Consider the following 21136-nt stretch of genomic DNA (forward strand, 5'->3'; position numbering starts at 1 on the left):
TGAATTTTGAGTATAAACTGTAACCCAGGTAATAATGTTTCTGCTTGATATGAATATTCAATGAATGTCTCCGTTAATTTTAGTCCACACAGGTCAGAACCCGCAATTTCAACAGCATCAGCAACATCAACCCCAACAGCAGCAACAACACCATCCACCCCAGCAGGCACATCCTCCTCAGCAAGGCTCCTATCCTTCTCAGCACACTGGTCCCCCACATGCTCGGCCGATGGTTACACCCCTCATTCAGACAGGCCCAAGTCAGCCACAGCCGTTAGTGTCCCAGCCGTCTCATGCACAGCACTCTGGAGGTAAGCTTGTTTGCTTGCTTGGCTTCCATGTAAGTGGAATAAAACAATTCTGATGATTGGTTGAGGCGGTGTGGTAGCCTAGTGGTTAAAGCTCTAGTTCAGTATGTCAAAGACATCAGGTTAATTCCCCACATGGTTGCAATTGGTGTCCCATGCTGTGATACTGCTGAAATATTGCTAACAGCAGTGTAACGCTACACACTCTGTCTTGGTCAACTGTGATCTACTTCAAAATGTCCTGGACCAGACAAACCATTGATTAATGACTTGGTTGATGTCATTGAAGCAGAGCAGAACTCAACTCATTTGCTATTTGTTGCAGGACCTGGTTACCCCCAGCCGTACCCCCAGACTCCCCAGCCACTACTGTCTGTCTCAAGTCAGCCCCGACCTCTCCTGACACCACAGGGCCCACCAGGTAAAACAACTAACTTCTAGGTAGATCTATTTACTAAATGAACCTAGACAATTTCTCAATTCACATTGAGAACAAACGAAAATCTTTAGTACTTTTGGACAAGGTGGAATAGGTTTCTTCAATTCCAATTTTAATTTCAATTTTATTATTTGCAATCGCTCCCCTAAGCCAGGACAGAGTCCTATGATCATAGCTTTGAAATTCAAGTTTTACCTATTAAAATTCTGGCCAGTACTTTACCTGTATTTTGGGGTTTCATTAGGTGTTTCAGAGTTCTGCATCACTGAGGGCTTTAATCTTATGATTCAGTGGTAGCCTAATGGTTAAAATGTTCACTCATTGCGTCTTAGGCCTGGGTTTGATTCTTCATTTGGACACAGTGTGAGGCCCCTGCTGTGATCCCTATGCTAAAAGCAGTTTAAAATCAAACTCCCTCACAAGCTAATGTATAATGATACTGATAAAACTGAAACCCAGTTCACTCGGCAACTGCAGGCCAGCCAAGGTATCATCAGCCCCTAGTTCAACAGCAGCACCAACCGCAGCACCAACAGCAGCACCAAACGCAGCAGCCAGGCTCCATGATTCCCACCACCAGCAACCAGCAACAGCGTTTCCAACAACCAGGCCACAACCATCCGTTCCAGCAGCAGCAGCAGCAGCTGATGCCTCCTCCTCCTCAACAACAACAACATCTGCAACACCAGCAGATGCACGGCTTTAACCGTGCTCCAAACCAGCATCTGGTGAATCAGCAACCCATGAACAGAAATCAAAACCAAAATTTTAACAGGTCCCCTGTTCAACAGAATGTCAGGCCTCAAAACTTTCAGCAGCAAGCAGGATTCCAACCACGAGGACCGCGACACCCAGTGCGACCTCATGGCCTTCAAGGTCAAGATCAAGGTCAGCGCCCTCAACATTCAGGAGGTCATTTCGGACAAGGCAACCAACAAATTCAAACCAGTCAGGCAGGAAATCGCCTTCAACAGCAAGGCAGAATAGGACAACAAGGAAATACAGGCAATAGGTGTGTATATTGTAGTAGTAGTAGTAGTAGTAGTAGTAGTAGTAGTAGTAGTAGTAGTAGTAACAGCAGCAGCAGCAGCAGCAGCAGCAACAGCAACAGTAGTTGTTTACAGATTACTGGCAGTCGAGGATAAGTAGGACCGGCCCAGTGAACTCGTTAATGAGAAGTAGGCTGTGCGTAACAAAAAGCAAACCCATTTGGTGTGTGAAAGGGTGAGCCTATGTAGGGTAGTTCAGGTGTAGTGTTTGACAATAAAATTGATTCTGCACGTAGCTGCACACGCCATGCTCATAAAAGTCTCATGGGCTTCACCCATCGCACTACACTTCATCACTGGCATCCTGGGGCCCCTTTGTTCACTATGGCAAGCACCAGTGGGTGGCTCACATACATGCCAATTTAGGTCAGTTGTCAGGTTGGTGCGCATCTTATCCTTGTTTGCCAGTAGCTGTCCTCAATAGGAAAGTTTGTAGCCTTGACTTGTGGACTTGACAATAACCCTTGCAAATTTACTCTTAACCAGATGGGGGGTGCTATTGGTTAAAAACGTTTGATCACCATGCCAAAGACTCAGATTTCGTTCATAGGTACAATGTGTAAAACAGCTCACTCATAGCTTTGGAATTACTATGTCAACCATTAAGTGGAAGGTAGATTCCTGTTATCATCAGAAGCATCAAGAGGATGAGCAGGATTTTATTCGGCTTAAGGAAGGAACAGCTATTGGTGCTTACAGTGTAAGTGTGTTTGTTCCAGGCTTCAGAGTAAACCAATGTTCACCCAGAACAAGATCCAGACAACCAACTCTAACCTGAAGGTGATCACACCTTTGCCCCAGAAGAGGATATCGACCTCCTCAGAGGAAGGAGTCAGTGGACCAAAGCAGGCTAAAAGCACTGTGGAGGTAAGCCAGTGCTTCATACCTTCCACTTTAAAATAGCATATGTCAGCTTGTTCTTGAACAGTTGGTTGGACATTAACACTGATGGAGAATCTTGTCTATGCTTCCTTCAGCATATACCTACTTTTAGACCAGCAGATTTAGCATAACGCTGCAACCATTTTAGCGCGGCAATCTCTTTGAGTAAGTTGGCACTTGGCTAGAATTGATCTTCATCAACATTCTGAACTTGTTATAAGACACTCTTTTTCTTTTGGGATTTCATTACGGCCTCTTCTTCCCCTACATACACACACACGCACACGCGCACACACGCAATACAGGTAAATGGAGCATAAAACGTCTGATTCCTTTACAAGGGGAGTCATAGTAGTCCTCATGCATAATGAAAGGCCATCCCCATTCTGCCTAGGTCATTTAGTCTTTTTCCGGAAAATGAGGAATTGGATATCCTAGTTGTAAATAAACTGGACTTGTCATCAAGAACACCTGGTTCAATGCCTCACACCGACACAGTGTGGGAACCTACAATAGGTGTCCCTTGCTGCCCAATGGGTTGAACATTGATTAAAACCTGATTCATTTATAGGAGGAGCCAATGGATGACGAGACTCGGGAGCTGAAGAAGAAACTGGAGGAGCAGAAACGGATGCGGGAAGAGATAATCAAGAAGAAGGAGATGAAGCGCCGCCTGGAGGCAGTCAGACGACGGAAGGAACTTGAGAAGAAGTTGGCTGAGAAAGGTAAATTACAGGAATCAGTAAAGGGTTTCCCAAGTAATGAAGTGTAGACAACTAGGGCCCATTTCACAAAGCTCTCGTAAGCCTAAGATCTGGTAACTTTTCTCATAACTTTTGCACCTCCTATACTGTAACATATGAGATCTTACGAAAACTTTGTGAAACATGACCCAGTTTATTATCTTGATCAGATGGACAAAGGGGTAGCTTAGTGGTTAAAGTGTTTGCTCATCATGTTGAAGACCTAGGATTGATAGCTCACATGATCACAATGTGTGAAGCTCATTTCTGGTGTTACCCATTGTGATGTTGAATATTGCTAAAAACTGTGTAGATTCATACTCTCCTCTTGATCAGGATCAGTCCCTATGACACATTGTTGATCTGCTCCGACACTTAGACAGACTAGGTTCACTGGGCAAAGTATTGAGGATCTGCTCAAACACAGGATCAGAATAAGCCCCCTTGGACCCAGTCCTGAGATCTGCTGAGACATTGGATCAGAATAAGTCCCCTTGGGCCCAGTGCTGGAGATCTGCTCAGACACCAGATCAGAATAATTCCCCTTGGACCCAGTGCTAGAGATCTGCTCACACACCAGATCAGAATATGTCCCCTTGGACCCAGTGCTAGAGATCTGCTCACACACCAGATCAGAATGTGTCCCCTTGGACCCAGTGCTGGAGATCTGCTCAGACACCAGATCAGAATAAGCCCCCATGGACCCTTGGAGATCTGCTCAGACACTGGGCCAGAATAAGTCCCCATGGACCTAGTGTTCTACATCTGCTCAGACACTGGATCAGAATAAGTCCATTGGCCCAAGTGCTCTTGATTTGTTCAGACAAACTTACTCATTCAGTCATTACTCATACCACGTGGGCGGAATAATAGTTTACTGGTTAATGCTTTCACTCATGACACTCATGACAAGATCTAGGTTTGTATGTCCAAAGTGTAAAGAATTTTTCTGGTGTCCTGTTTCATGATATTACTGGAATATGGTTTAGAATGGTGTAGAGATTACTATTTGGGTCAAAGTTCAGAATTTCTAATAACCGTTCTAAGAAGCATGAAAACTCCTTGGATGTGACATTTTGCACAATTAAAATTGTTATTGCCCCTAAGACCACTTGTGTTTTGTGTCACATTTGAAAAAAGAAAATGCCCTGTGGGGACTCTTGGTAGGAATAAAACCAAAACCATTAAGTGAGTAAGTTTCGTTTTACGCCGCTATCAGCAATATTCCAGCCATATGATGGCTGTCTGTAAATGATCAAGTCTGGACCAGACAATTCAGTGATCAACAGTATGAGCAAGGATCTGCACAATTGGAATCCAATGACATGTGTCAACCAAGTCAGTGAGCCTGACCACCCGATCCTGTTAGTTATCCCCAGCAACACGTTTTGCAGGGGCTATTTAGGAGATAAACATCATGTGTTGGCCAATTTCCAGGTGTTATTGAGTATTTGAAGCACGGGAATGCATTTGGAACCGACGGCGTCAGCCGGAGGTTTCAAATGAAATATTCCCGTGCTTCAAATACTCAATAACACTCCGAAATTGGCCAACACATGATGTTTATCGACATTGTAAACACAAAAGTAAACCAAAGGGGTTTTAGTGTCTGCACTCGTTTACATCGAATACGGACACAGCAGTGAAGTGTCATCAGCTGGCCGTTTCAGCTGGTTCACATGGTAGCATCTGGTGTTGCTCATTTGTGACGTCATTCTAACTTTACGTCACAATATGATTTGAATGACGTCACCACTGTTGATGACACAACAAAACAATTGTTTACGTGTCAATACGCGGTGAATAGTCTTTCAGTTTCCGGGAATCTAATACCATTTAATCATGTTTTTCAACCAATCAGATTGCAGAACACAGCAACTTTTGGTTTACAATATAATACACTTCATCCATCAGCCCACCCCATGCAGATTTATCATTTCCAGACCAGAACTTCAAAACTGTTCACTATTTCTTCACCAAACTTAGCACATAGATCTGGTGGTGTACTTGTTGGTTTTGGTAGCTTTAGATTTCTGAATAACATATATTTCTGCATTTCCATAGCATCAAGTTTGACTTCGACAGAATTTGGTAGAAGTGTTCTACCTGAGCAGAACTGTAAAACCTGTCACTATTTCCTCACCAAACTTGGTTGGTCTGGAGGGATACTGGTGCCTTAAGGTAGTTTGGAAATTCTGAATACAATACCTTTTTTCATTTCCATACCAGCAAGTTAGAGTTTGACTGAATTTGGTGGGTGTTCTCTTTTCAGGAGCAGAACTTAATACTGTTCACTATTTCTAAACCAAATTTGACCATTGGATAGGTCTGGTTGTGGTGGACTTTTTGTAGTGTTGGAATTCTGAGTTAAATATTTTTCTTGTTTCCATACCAACACATTTCACTTTGACTGATATTGGTGATACTGCTCTTTTCCGGGGCAGAACTTAAAACTGTTCACTATTTCTTCACCAAGCTTGGCACAAGGATAGGTCTGGTGGTGAAGTGAATTTAGTGGGAGTGCTCCTTTCAGTACTCTCCTTCCATTTTGCCATATGCACACCATTACATTTTACATTATCATAACTAAGAGACATATTCATAAAGAGTATTTTGCCATTGCGGGGGATATTGATGACTGTGTCCTCTTACTGAAGGCCATTATTCTAACCTAGACCTTCAGAACCATAAGACACAGCTAAATGCACACGTTGGTCAGCGTCAGTTTTGGTGTCAGTTAACTTATTTGTTTTGATTCAAGCCCATGTTTCATTTGTTTGATTGTTAGCTCCAGACTTTGAATTTTGCCATGTTGTATAAGATGACAGTGTTTACAAACGTTGAACTTACTAGTTAGTCTTTTCCAGGTTTGGGAGTAACACATGATGCATTCACTCGTCACACTGACGATCTGGGTTCCACTCTCCTCATGGCTACTGTGTGTGAAGTCCATTTCTGGAGTTTCCCCAATGTGATATTGACAGAATATTGCTAAAAGCGGGGTTAAGCTAAACTCACTCACTCTTTAAAAGATGACTCACTCACTTTGCCTCTCTTACAGGAATGACCATTGATGACATTGCTGACCCCTCCTCTGATTCTGGGCAAGATACTGGCATCCAAGATGGTCAGCCAATACAAGCTATAGGATCTCCAGCAGTTAAGCCTAAGGCAGTAGCAAGCAACCAGGCCAGTCAGACGACGGGCAGAGGTCAGCCTGTCCGTGGAACATCAGGGTCAGGAAACCAACAAGGGCCCCCTATGCGTCAGATGTCGGGCGGTGTGGGTGATGACCAGGGAAGTCAGAATGTTGGTATAAAACGGCAGATGAGTGGTGACGGACCCATCCAGGCCAAAAATACCAGAATTTCTCAGCAGGGAAATCAAATGAATGCTGGGAGAGGTCAACAGATGATCAGGGGTCAAGGGCATCCTAGAGGACGTGGCCAGATGAGAGGAGGACAGATGAATGTTCGTGGAAGAGGTCATCATCAAGGAGGTCCAAATGGACACGTCAACCCAGAGGTTAGGATGAATCAAAACCAAGGATTTCATGATCCTGGGTTTCAAGGTCAAGGTCCAGCAAATAGAGGTCATGGTCCTGCAAATAGAGGTCAAGGTCCAGCTATGGGTCGAGGTGGACCAGGAGGTCGAGGTCAGCCACTGATGCAGGGACCTAACCATGGAGGACTTGGACACCCCAACATGAGAGGAAGGGGAGGGATGCCCATGAGAGGAAATATGCAAGGCAATAATAACATGATGGGACCTAATATGATGAGGGGCCGAGGTCAGCCCAATATGCGAGGTCAACCCAATATGAGAGGACAGCCCCTTATGCGAGGTCAACCCAGTATGCGAGGTCAACCCAATATGAGAGGTCAACCAAATATGAGAGGTCAACCTAATATGAGAGGTCAACCTAATATGAGAGGTCAACCAAGTATGAGGGGTCAGATGTCCATGAGGGGACAGACCAACATCCGTGGGCCTCTGCGTGGCAGAGGACAAATGCATGGAGGTGGACGGGGACTTGTTACTAGAAACCAAGGTCAAGGTGAACCCGATGGGAACAATCATGGAGTACTAACCTCACCACCCCAGACAAGGTCAGTGGTGCAGGGTCAAGGTGAAGGTGAAGGTCAGACTCGGAAAGTTGTTGCTAGAGGGCGAGGAGCAGCAAATAGTGCGGGTCAAGGCAGAGGTCGTGGAGGTAGTGCTCAACCTGGTGCAAATCAGAGCAGGGTGAGTACATGTTAATCATTTGGAGGGAGCAACACGAAATAGCCTCAAAATATTTATCCATAAATTTCATTCAAATTACCTGAATCTGCATTTTATTTTACTTACAAGGTTGTAATTTCTTAGTGCTGATCTAAACGTTTGTTTCTAACATCCTGTTAATCATTGAAAGGAGTCCATAGCATGTACAACAGACATTGCAGAGAATTCCTAAATTATCGGCTGTTCGATGTTAAAACTGCACTGGTAATTTTTTTAGTAAAATTTCCATTCCTGACCAAGTTGTTCATATTCAATTTTTTTGTCCAGGTTCATCATTCCTGAAATTTTCATCATACATCTTTTATATCTTTCATGACACCTTAAAACATCAAACATGTGAACTCAATGGACACACTGTTGTTAATGTTTATCATTTCTTACAGAAAATTGTGATGAGTAATTCACAGACAATACGGATAACTAACTTATCGGCATCAACGTCCCAAAAAGTCCTAGACCAGCTGTGCAAAACTGTCGGCCCAGTGGAGGTGAGTCACACAATGCACATTGCTCATAACTCTTCATGGGCAGTGTAGTACAGTGGTTGAAGTGTTCTCTTGTCATGCCAAATCCCCTGGTTTGATTCCCCATATGGGTAAAATGTGTGAAGCCCATTTCTGTCACCTCCACTTGTAGCATTGTGGTAAAGGGAGGCTCCCGGTGGGTGAGTGTATTTTACGTCTGCTTCTCCTAGAAGGGGATTTCAGGTATTCCACTACCTTCATCAGGGAAGAGGAGATAAGCAATTAAGCATAAGTCAAGATAAGTACAAAATATCAATTTGTATTCAGAAAATTCCATTTTTGCTAACAGTGGAGAAAAGCAAACTCACTCACTCATAGCACTTCATGAAACAATCTGACATGACACTCAAATTTTGTATGTAATAGACTAATAGTTATAGTCCACAGTGCCATGTGCAGGCATTGCAAACTAACATCACTGGCACTACTGCAAGGCTAGTACATGTTCCATTCTTTCAGATGTCACTTTGAAAAAGGACTAATAATAATAATAATAAGAGTACTTTTATGGCGCCTCATCCACATCACTAAGGGACATGCTCTATGTGCATAACATACTGAACATCATTATTATTACCCCGGATAACCCAGGCTGCCTGTTACACGCTAGAAGGTTTTAGTCACATGACTTTATCTCACAGGATACCCATTTTCTGCATGAGGGCTCAAGTAAAACATGCTCCATTATAAAAATGTAAATATTCTTTCATATTTGGTTCTGGTGGCCATGAATATCAAATTGAATTCATAAAGCAGTACAGTTCAAATCACTGAATAAGTGAGTGTGTCATAACAGCCTTAGTAAACATTAACATCAAATGTCATACATGGAAAGGGGGGCAAATGGAAATTTAGTCAAGACAAATTGCTTTCTTGAAGTCACTTACCCTTTGGCAAGAGGCGTTTTATAAAAGCAGAGAAAACCAAATTCATTCAATATCTGTACTTTTGGCTCCACTGATATGGTAAATGCCTTTCATGACTAGTTTTCTCTCTCACTGTGAGAGAAGGGAGACTCATGTCATTTCCTGTTTCTCTTAAAGAGCATTTCTTTGATAAAAGCGGAGAAGGCCACCATCAAGTTCTGTAACTCCTTTGGCAAGAGGCGTTTTATAAAAGCAGAGAAAACCAAATTCATTCAATATCTGTACTTTTGGCTCCACTGATATGGTAAATGCCTTTCATGACTAGTTTTCTCTCTCACTGTGACGGAAGGGAGACTCATGTCATTTCCTGTTTCTCTTAAAGAGCATTTCTTTGATAAAAGCGGAGAAGAAGGCCACCATCAAGTTCTGTAACTCCAACCATGCGTCCATCTTCGCCAAGAGATACAACAGGTAAGACATGGGCATACATCAGTCGCAGTGCTAAGCAGGTTTCAAACCTGCTTGCACTGGTTGAAACCTGTGATAACAAAACTAGCTGTACCAAATTCCAAATGCACTGCTTTTATTGCAATGTGTAATGAAAGAAATATGCTTTTGAATTATTTAGATGTTTATTCAGAAGTTTACCCACTCAAAAATTGACTTGCACCCGGTGCAAGTTTGACTAATAACTAGGTTGCACTTTGCAATATGATAGGTTGCACAGAATACTGACATATGGCTTGAATATTGCTGAGTGCAGTGTAGAACTAATCTTACTACTATTATTATTAATTCTAAGGTTTGTGAGTACTATAGACATGCACAGATTCAAAGGGATTTCAGGCCTTGAACCACCTCACTGAATGATATTGAGTGGCAGTATGTGCAGGGCAAGGAAGAAGTGAACAAAAGTTTGTCTCACTGAGCAAGAACAGTTGAGTCACATGGTTTGGGAGGGATACGAATTGCCATGCAGCTGCAACAGAACAGATTGATTTAAACACTTTTTGCTCACTCACTCTACCAATTTCTCTCCAGACACATGATTGATCTGTCCCACATCAATGTTGAACTTGTCAACTGAGTTGGATCAGCCATCTTCCCATGCAACCCGGTGGAGTTGTTCCCCTTCATCACATGGGCTCCGACGGAGTTGTCCCCCTTCTTCACCTGACAAGTCAGAGTTGTTCCCCTTCCTTCACACGATGCAAAGTTTCTGGTTGTGGAAATAAATGGACTGCTGCCTGACTCACCAGGTAAAAAACTGATGTGGGACTTGGAACAGATTCAAGTCTCTTCTCTTTTCAGACACACTGCTCTTATATTTATAGATCATGTCTGCTGGTCTGGTTTTGGAAAAGCTGATATGATAAATGTTTGTCATTATTGCAATGATCATTGTGATGGGGTACATGTATACCTGTGAAAGAGTATGTTGGGCAATGAGAAAATATGTCAGCACTGATGTGACTCTTGGATTGTCAAGAAAGGATCAGCAGAAAAGGGTAAAGAGACAGTGGAACAAGGCCAGAAATAATCACAGAGAAGACAGGACAACCAGCAAAAGTATTATCAGGGCAATCACTGCATATAGCTACCACGAACTGGAATATCCCTTATTTGTGATTGGTCAGTTAGCAAATTGTAACACTGCATCTTAGCATTTTACTTGTTTGTGATTGATCAGATGGCAAATTGGAACATTGCATCCTGGGTGATTCAGAACATTTCATCCTTGAATGATACCAATTAATGTTCCAACCCAAGATTTGTGTTGGATGAGTTCGACTGTCGAGGCTGTTGTTGAAAGATGGTCGTCTGTTTTAGAAGAATATATCACAGATGTGTTGAAGATGAAGACATTCTGATCTTCTGTCAGACCTTTGTGACTGTGAATAAGAGACATGGTTTGTGTCTGATCCAAGAATTTCCTCAGCACCAGCGGTAATTGTTGTGTTGCTGGTGAAGATCTGTGACATTTACATATTACATGAGAGTTAGTAATTCTTACCAAAAATAGAACCAATGTCTGAATGGATTCCTATTTTTCACTATTTTAGTGTAAATAATTGTAAACAGAAGACAAGACCCCAGAAATATTTAAATAATGTGTGAAAATATGAAGATAAGGAGAATCCATTTTGAATTGACCTCAGTTTTAGTTTGACACAGTATTTTATGAAGGACTCTGTTGATCTGATTTTATGTCATTTCAGCTGTGTGTCCATCCTGTTTATTTTAATTATCACAGGAGATAAAATTTTCCATGTTTTATTCTTGTTTAAAAGTGCTATGAACAGGAAACCGGAAGAAATCAAAACTTTGGGGATCAGTATCTGTTTCTGGTACAGTCAGCTTATCAAACACTGGCAAGATGATACAAAACTCAAGCTCTGTGTTAGTTACATGGTTGTAGAAATAATAGTAATTGTAAGAATATCAGTAAACTGAGAATAATTTAAAGACTTGATAGGTATTTTTTAAGCATACGTCCATTCCAGACAAAGTGAATAGTGTCCATGCAAATGCTCCCAAACCCCATTGATGATGGAACATCCTCATCATTCTCCTAAATGTAAGGGTAATGTTATTCCTCAAAGCGGAGTGTAGATGCTCTTAGTTCGTAGTAAAAACAAATATTGCCCAAAATCAATCATCAACTCAGTATATATTGAAGATGTCCTCCCGCCAAGTTACAAACACCCCCAATCAAGTTATTTCTCACTATCTCCCCATCAAGTGAAGCCTGCCCACCCTCCCCTTCCCCTCTCTCTCTCTCTCTCTTTCTCAATTCTCTCTCTCTTCCCTCTTTCTCTCTTCCTCTCCCACCTCCCCCTACACCCTCCAAGTCAATCAATATAACCCCTCTTTCAAGTCACAATGCCCCTCATTCGAATATGTTTACCTTCTAAGGAACACGTGTCTATCACCATCTATTACCTTCTGGCTTTTCTCACAGATTAAACATAGACACCATGAAATGGTTGAATAGCATTCAAGGTACTCATTGTCTTCATGTTCAAATAGAGACAACCCTCCATCCTCTACCACGTACCCTCTAAATTAAGAGCAATGAATATTTGTATGAATTGAAACAACTAGTAGGATGACTGCTATTGTGATTGGTAACTGATCTGTATTAGAGAAGATTGTGCATCGGAATTAAGTTTTACATTGAAGAATCTCCAGGTTCTAAGTCATATTTTCATAACTACAGTAAGTATTGAATATTGAAAGATAGGAGTGGTTTTCTATACTGGATTCGCTTAAACTTCCTATGAATGTAATATTTCAAAATGATTGATAAAGTGCTATTGAAAGGAAGCGAAAGTCCTCAGATGCCTTTGCAGTAAATTTGAACTGTTTAGGTGACTGTTTAATTATAGAGGCAGCAAGCATGGACTTTGATTGTTCAACAGGTTATCATTTCAACAAGTGTATTTACCTTGTATGTATACTGTGATGATACGACGTTATTTATTGCACTTTAAGTCCCAGATCTTGGAGACTAGAGACATTCAATCCTACAGTCACTGAATCTGTCAGACATTGAATCCCAAAGATTGTGAATCCTATAGACATTGAATCCCAAACTGTACGTGAAGAGATCATGGTCGCATTACACAGAGAGTGTACGTTTAATTTTTTTCAACCTGGTTGATGTACATTTTTGGAAGACAAACAAATCTGATGTATATTGATAAATATGCTGTAAAATAAAAAACAGAATTGTACTTATGAATTGGTTTTCTAATTGATCAGTGTTGTGGGTGGTAAGAAACACTGAGAATGTTCAATATATATTTTGTCAAGGATTGGGATGACTATTTGAATCAGGTATGCTTAAAAATTTGCATTGTGAAATAAACATGGACTGTTAACAAATGTGAAATAAGGAATTTGCCAATAATGCAGCTGCTGGCTTTCATCTGTGATTTCACACTAGAATATTTTATTGTCAAATATTCTTGTATACCCCATTTGCGGAATTAGCTATCCTGAATCTCCAAATTATTTAGATATGTTCATAGGGAAAAACTTGCATAGAGATTATATTTGTTATTTATATATTTTTGCTCTGAGGTGTGGTATCATCTATGAAGATCACAATTGACCTTGTCTCAATTATTATGTATTTGTAGCTTTCGGCAGTTTTTTCACTGGATGATTCTATCACCTTCCTGCTTAAATGTACATTCAAAGGTTATCAAGAAGGAACAGATGTCATAGAGTTGCATCCGTTATGCACCAAGAAGCCCAGAATTGTATGTTCGAATCCTAGATAGGTGCTCTAGGGTTTCTTTGTTTGTCGAATAGTACTGTGGGCTTGTGAGTTTTGCAAAAATGGTAAATGTCGAAAAACTGTAACCATTTGGGCATTTCTTCTGTGTATTGCCTCAGTTTAACTGAAATAATTTTCAAAATGGCTCTATCAAACTCACTTCTAGAACATAGCTGTCGACCCAAAATGTGTCTCAAGAAGTAGCTGTATTTTGCCTGACTGTAGTTTGGCAGCTTAGTTTTTACATTTAGCTCTTTTGCCTTGTACCTGGGCTGAGGTTTTGGCTCCAAGCAATCAGAAATGGTAATTTAGAAAGCACTTTTATGAAAAAATATGAAATTAGCATATTACCATGAGAATACAATTTTCATGAAAAGAACGAGACTTACGGCAAAAAATGGGAGTTGACAAGTTTGAAAGAAGTAGGTTCCTTATTAAATCAAGTCTTCATACATCCACACATTTTGTGTGGATTTGTGTTTTTTGATGCAGAGTTATATCTGTAGGAGAACAAGACATCTTAATTGCCAGTAATTTGGGGGACTCACCGTATTTCCTGTAGTATTTGCCTTTGGAACTTTGATAAGGAGGTCACTTAGATGGATACTTGATTGCATTTTAGTCAGAGATGAGGTGGTAGAACAAGTTTACCTCATGATGAAAATCTCAGGTGTATTTGGGTAAGATGTTTTTCACTGTTCTTGAAGAACACAGCTCAGTTTCAAGTTAACTGTGGGAAAATGATGACAAAAGCAGTCACCATCAGTACTAGAATAAAGCATGAAAGTAATATTTTTACTGTGAAAAAAAAATTCATTTCTGCTTGAACTGCTTACTCTATTTTTGATGGTGGGGATATAAAGACTGTCCATTTTTAACTTTGTAAGTACAAAACACAATGTATAGCTCTTTCAACTACTATGAATTCAGATTGAACTGGACTGTGCTCCGGTTTCTAATGCAGTATGGGGAATATATTTTTACTTTTCCGGTATCCAAATTATCCAGTTATTGTGTTTTTTATGCCTGATTTCATTTAGCTGAAAGTCATCCCTCTCCTTGAGATTAACAGAGTGCTGGCATGTTTGTCATTTTGTCATCAGAAGATTTCTTTTTTTGTGATGCATGTTTTTGTTTCACAGTAAGGACAACAGTTTGGGGAATCGGTAATGAATTCCAGATCGTTCATTAGTTTTGAAATCCATTGGTCTATTTATGTTCAGTCATGAATGAGAAAATAACACATGATGTTTTCATAGATAATTTCTTTCATTCTTGCTCCTTCATCATTGTATTCATGTTCGCCAAATTCTAAATGCATTTCAAGAACTTCATTTGAAAATATAACAGTCTCTGTCTAGTCTGAGCAAAAGCAGTACAGAAAGACAGCAACACGATTATGACATTTTATGTAGATTCATTAGCATTGATTGCTTCAGTTGCACACACATTCGAAATGTGCCTGTGAGTACTTGTGGTTTACGTCACTTATGGTCCCTGCCCATGTGTTCAGACAAATCCTAGTTGCAAGTATGCGTACATCTCACCTCGCCTCTGTGTGATAACAAACCTGATGCATTCTCCAGTCCAAATTGGCAGCTCTTTGAAGTCACTTTTCAGTTACTTTGTTGATTTGTTTAACAGGTAATACTCTGTCATTGTTGAAGAGATGCCAACATCTACAATTTTATTGTAGTCTCTACAAATTTTAGCCTCTACACCAGTACGTTTCCAGAAATTGTACAAAATTTGAAGACAATTCATTAAAATTTGGATATATATAGACAAAAAATATTTTTGTCAAGGCGACAAGAAGAAATGATAATTTGGAAATCTGTTCTGGGAGGTATTTGGAATTAAAGCTTCACCTTTGATTGGTATCATATCATCTTTACCAGAATCCATCACGACTTTAAGTATTGAGTTGACTACTAATGATATGTTCAAACTACTAATGCTGATCCTCGAAACTACTATTTGCAACACTTTGGGATTGGCATCTCTGATGTTGTATTGTCTTTTATCTGGCATCAGATTCACTTGATCGGAAGGTATGGGGCTGGTGTATAATATCATTGTCAAGCTCCTGTTAAGGGTGTTGAGTAGTCAAAACTGCTGTAGGGGTTACAGAACAAATCTACACCTCGTTGTTTGAATCGAACAAATCATTGGATGCTTTTAGGAGGCTTTGGATTTCGTTTGAAACATACTCATAGAAACAAATAAGGAAACACATGAAAGTGCAGTTATTCCTATATTTATTTCCAGAATTTCACCTACAGTGCAATATATACCTTGTGTAGAAACCTGGAAAAGAATACATGAACACTTGTACTTTCATGTGTCCCCTTATTTGTTTCCTTGAGATTATATGTGTATAAAATGGCCTCAAATAACCAATAATTAGGATAATTTTACCACTCCCTAAATTAAGAAAAGGATAAATAATTCTTAAAAGATTATTCACAGGACAGTTGTTTATTTCTTGAAAAAAAATAAAATAAAATAAAATGTTAGTCTCGAGAATACTTGCTGAGCTTATTTTAAAAAGTTATGATTTTACTATATTTATGATTTTCTTTTTGGCCACTAGGTAGGAATTCATAAGAGGCAACTTTCCTGATTAGGCTCTATGACCTGATTTATGTTCAGTATTGCTGCTGTGTTAACAATCACTGGATTGTCTGGTTCAGGGTCTCAGGCCACAGGAACATAGCTGGCATTTTGCTAGAACAAGCAACAAATCCTTGAATTTGATCATAATTTTATGGCTTCAAGCCTCACTGACAGACCCCAGAGCATAGAGTTAGTATACCGAATCACCCTATAAATCTCATTCCATTATAAGACTTCAGTACACATTCCATTCACAGCTCATGACACTGACTTCAGAGTTCTTTTCATACACCAATACACCCTGTGTGAATTCTATTTTACATCATTCATAGCTCAAATGTCTGTCAGTGACGGGTGCATCACAAGTCGGTCATGTGGGTTATCCCAATATTCAGCTTTGTTCTTGTGCCAGACATTTGTAAAATTTTTATTGAAAATGTCAATTTTGTGAACTGCTTGGAAGAATGAAGGAAGTTTCTTGATACTATAAGATAAAAATGAATAACACACACGATAAGATATCAATAATGAAAGACATCTTTTATTAATATCAATTCCTACACTTTCTTTTCTCTGGTGAAAGAATTAAGGTTCTGTTATGGTTATACAATATGAAATGTATGTATACCTTTTCACCAGTGTTTAAATTTTATAGCAGAATGACAATATGCCAGTACTCTGTCTAGAAAGATTTGTATGAACTTGTTTCTGGTAAATGTGCCATACAAGTACTTGGCAATTATTTCAGTCAGCAAAGTCTTTTGTAGATGATGTATGTTGATTCATTGTCACAAGAGTGATGCTCAAGATTGTGAATCGCCAGCCATACTGTTTGCTTCACCCTCATCAGATATGTACTACTTTCCTGAAGAATGTTAACGTCTGCTGTAAACCTGAGGGAATCAAAAGGTGCTATTTTCTTGACGAATACTAGAACTGATTTTACCCAGATGAATGGTGAAATTTCCTCAAGATGTCCATATTGTCTCAGTCCAGGGACTTTTGTCGCAGAAATTGAGATGTGATATAAGACAATTTTACTCAACATAGAGCTAGTTAACAGATAATGGTCCTTTTTGACCTTTTTGGTGAGTATTAATTTATATTTTTTATATTTTTACAATTGTTAAATTATTTGTTTTTGACATTTGTTGATGTTCTTCCAATATTTTGTATTCATATATATGACATATACATTGTTACTTTGAGCAATTTTCTTGGTGTGTTATATTTCATTCAGTAAAGATATGAAAATGAAAGGAACAACAGGAGGGGAATAGTCAGACTATTACATACTGGTTGTCACTTTTGGAAGGCTCTTAAAGATGCTGACATTTCACTCTGAAATAATTGTTATTAAATATTCTGCCCATTGTTTGCTGTTCATTTTCACATCTTGGGGGTTTAATGTTTGTTTTTCTACCATAAAGTCATGCTTTTTTTCTAATTTTGGCAACTAGAAGTACCATACACCAAAGCTTATCTGCAGCTTTTTTGTTATATATTTATATTTTTCTAACGTACGATAAAGACTTGTCAAAATGAAATTCATTAATCAATGCTGCTTTTTGGAACCCATATGGTTATGTGTATCGTATCTGATAAAATATTCAACAATGCTGTGCAGATGTATTAATGTGTTTGTGATTTAGAATCACATTTCAAATGTATTCAACTAGAAATTTTTTGGATGTGCATTGTCCCATTGTTTGATACTCGTTTGAGGTTACTGTTTGTTTGTGATTGTTTCTATCTACTGACACTTGTTTATGTTAACAGTAAATCTTGTTTGAAATTACAGATTTCTGGAAATAGGGAAAGGGTGTTAGGAGCCCATTGGTTGAATCATCAGATCTTTAGACTGCAATTCCCCTGCAGATGTGCTCTGTTTTAAAATTATGCACTGTAGTGAAATGGTACCGTATCAAAAGAGATCTTAGGTCTAAGGTGATTGAAACTATCATGCTTAGACATACTGCTACAACTAAATAGAAAGTATGTCCTAAAGGATCTGAGTTATAGTCAACTTATACACCCATACTTATACACACTGCTGCAGTTATGTGGAAAGCAGATTTTTTAGTAATGCGTTCAATCATTTTAACCTCCCATCCTGAAAAATATTGCTACAACTATATACTAGGCATATTTATAAGTAAAGAGTTATGATCATCTTAATCCCTTGTACATAAACTTAGTGCCTCAACTATATAACAGACATATTTGAAGGTAATGAGTTACGATCATCTTGAACACTCAAACTTAAACAGACCCGCGAAGGTCCCGGGGTAGAACAGGCCTTTAGCAACCCATGCTTGCCATAAAAGGTGACTATGCTTGTCGTAAGAGGCGACTTATGCGATCAAGCGGTCAGGCTCGCTGACTTTGTTGACACATGTCATCGGTTCCCAATTGCGCAGATCGATGCTCATGTTGTTGATCACTGGATTGTCTGGTCCAGACTCGATTATTTACAGACGGCTGCCATATAGCTGTAATATTGCTGAGTGCGGTGTAAAACTAAACTCACCCACTCACTCACTCATACTTAAACATACTGCTAGTGAAATTATGTCATTGTCAATAGCATATTTTTAAATTATGAGTTACGATCATCTTAAACTCATGTACCTAAACATACTGCAACAACTATATGGTAAGCATATTTTAAAGTAATGCATTACAATTATCTTAAACTCTTACTTAAACGTACTACTGCAATTATGTAGAAAGCTTGTTTTAGAATAGTGAGTTACGATCATCTTAAACTCCCATATTTAGACATACTTCTGCAGTTATGTAGAAAGCAAAGCCTAAATTATTGATTCATGATCATCTTAAAATCCTGTATTTCAACAGTGCCACAAGTATACAGTAGGCACATTTTAAGGAAATGAGTTATGATCCTCTTAAACTCCCACATTTTATTGCAGTGCTAAAACTATACAGAAATCATATTGTTGCCGTATATTACCGTGTATAAGTCAAATGTCAAGGACAATGGTAATACTTTTACTAAACAAACTTACATTTTACGTCCAAGATTTCACAGGTCTTGTCTCGTTGATGCATACAGTGATCGTTGGGATCGTTGACATATATAAAGTAAGACAAACATACGTTTCCACTAAATACCAGTAAATGTTTATTCCCAGTATGTAATATCCTCGCCAAACATACTTACGTCCAAGATGTCTCTAACCTGGTCTCTGTCAACCCATTGTGGGGGTCAGCCTATCTGTGAGAGATACAATTTTGACACTGATTTAGAGGGTCAAGTTGAGAGGTCAGCCTATCTACGGGGTCAACTTATACTCTGTAATGTACGATATGTATATGAGTTACGATCACCTTAGCAGAGAGATTGCTTTGTGGGGCCTGGTCAGAACTGTTGACGACAACACGTAATTCTCAAACACTGCAAATGTATTTGTCCTAAAGTTACTTGGGCCTAATGTATGAAGCATTCGTAACACTACAACATTTGCAGGCTTGTGATGAACTATATGTCTGTGATAGCTCGTAACATTACAAATTCTTAGTAGATTAAGCCCAGAATTTGTTTGTCAAACAAGGTTTGCTGTTGTTTGAAGTGTGCCTTTCATTCCTTTCAAATCAGACTCAGGTGTGTTAGACCTTCTAGTGTTGCGCTAAAAAAACCCAAAACAACTCGGACATCAGACACCGCTCACCTCAAACCTACACAATTCAGGAACACCTATACACTTTAGGAACACTTACAAAATTCAGGAACACCTATACAGTTCAGGAACATCTTCATGATTCAGAAACACCTGTGCAAGTCAGAAACACCTGTATAATTTAGCAACACCTATATGATTCAGAAACTCCTGTCCAATTCAGGAACACCTGAACTCTTCACAAACACCCACACAATTAAGGAACATGTGTTCAAATCAGAAACACCTGTACAATTCAGAAACACCCAACCACTTCACAAATGACCAGTGACATATCCTTGTCGACTACCACTTTAAGAAATTGTTTTAGAAATGTTCCTGTCATTCTTGTAATCAGTGAACAAGACATTAAAAACAAATGCACAGACTGCAAGACTGCACATAATGATCAGTCCAGCATATGAACTTCTGGAACCCTCAAGAAGTGGAAAATACAACCAGTTAGTCATTTGGCTATAGGTAAACATGACAGATGAAGTATAGTTCATGATGAAATTGATAATTTGGGGTACTTTTTGGAGTAGTACTATCAGTATGTGAGGGCATTTTCTTGTTTCCATAGCAACATTGAAGTTATTTACATGAGCAATTGACATTAAATGAGGAAATTGATGCATTAATGTTTCTGGATTCGCGTGTGTGTAGTACTGTATATTTCTTCTTAGTGCAAAAAAAGAAAAAACAAGCACAATATGAGTCCTTAGTTTGGTGAAGATTACATAGACATCATATGAAAGAATGTTGGGAATTCTTCAGGGAACAGAATCACCCTCTGTTAATAATCAGGTGTAAGACCAAAACTAAAACATGATCAGAACAAGTTGGAAATTTTCAAACAGCTGTGTGAGATATTGGATGGTTGTGCCAAACATTCTTTGTACTTTCACAAACTTAACAGGTAGGATGCATCTTATATGTTGACAGCTGGCGCTCTTAAACAAGATATTTCATTACCAGGACAGGAAATAAGTTATATGACACATTTAAATCTTATACTCACTGTCTTGTTTGAATGGAGCAAAGTGCACATTTCATACTGTGTATTAACCTGGGCCTTGTTTTTCCGACCTTTCTTACCACTAAGATGCCATACATTAACATTAAGTTACGACCATCTTAGCGCTAAAAGAGCTTCGAAAATCAAGTCTGTGATCTCATGAAATTCATTTTCAGCTATAATCTTGTGTCTTAACAGTGGTGGTAGTAGTTGCACTATTTGTCAACCTTTGTCTGCTGGATTTTCATCTCTCAACCAAATTTTTGTCAGTGACGTCATGTGTAGATGTTAGAAGCAGTCATCTTCAGACTGTTGCCAGTAAGTGTGTGCCTCATATACTGCTCTGAATTATTTGTCCACATATTCTCACCCTTGAAGATCCAGGTTAGAATTGGTCTTCAGTAACCCATGCTTGTTGTAAGAGACGTATCATGGGATCAGG

General features: G+C 39.3%; 1 protein-coding gene across 2 annotated transcripts in view; it reads left to right on the forward strand.

Moving 5' to 3' along the window:
* LOC137255271 (RNA-binding protein 33-like) overlaps window positions 1–12832 on the forward strand; it is a 28441-nt gene extending 15609 nt beyond the window's left edge. For both annotated transcript variants that reach the window (XM_067792721.1, XM_067792722.1), the window contains exons 11-19: window positions 84–311; window positions 634–729; window positions 1225–1759; window positions 2516–2663; window positions 3250–3403; window positions 6483–7666; window positions 8089–8193; window positions 9478–9566; window positions 10137–12832. In XM_067792721.1, coding sequence (XP_067648822.1) covers window positions 84–311; window positions 634–729; window positions 1225–1759; window positions 2516–2663; window positions 3250–3403; window positions 6483–7666; window positions 8089–8193; window positions 9478–9566; window positions 10137–10182 — 2585 coding nt within the window. In that variant the 3' untranslated portion in view covers window positions 10183–12832. The remainder of the gene's footprint in view (window positions 1–83; window positions 312–633; window positions 730–1224; window positions 1760–2515; window positions 2664–3249; window positions 3404–6482; window positions 7667–8088; window positions 8194–9477; window positions 9567–10136) is intronic.
* The last annotated feature ends 8304 nt before the right edge of the window (window positions 12833–21136 follow it).

The sequence above is a fragment of the Haliotis asinina genome, chromosome 11 (genome assembly GCF_037392515.1).
Source record: "Haliotis asinina isolate JCU_RB_2024 chromosome 11, JCU_Hal_asi_v2, whole genome shotgun sequence".
Lineage (NCBI taxonomy): Eukaryota > Metazoa > Mollusca > Gastropoda > Lepetellida > Haliotidae > Haliotis > Haliotis asinina.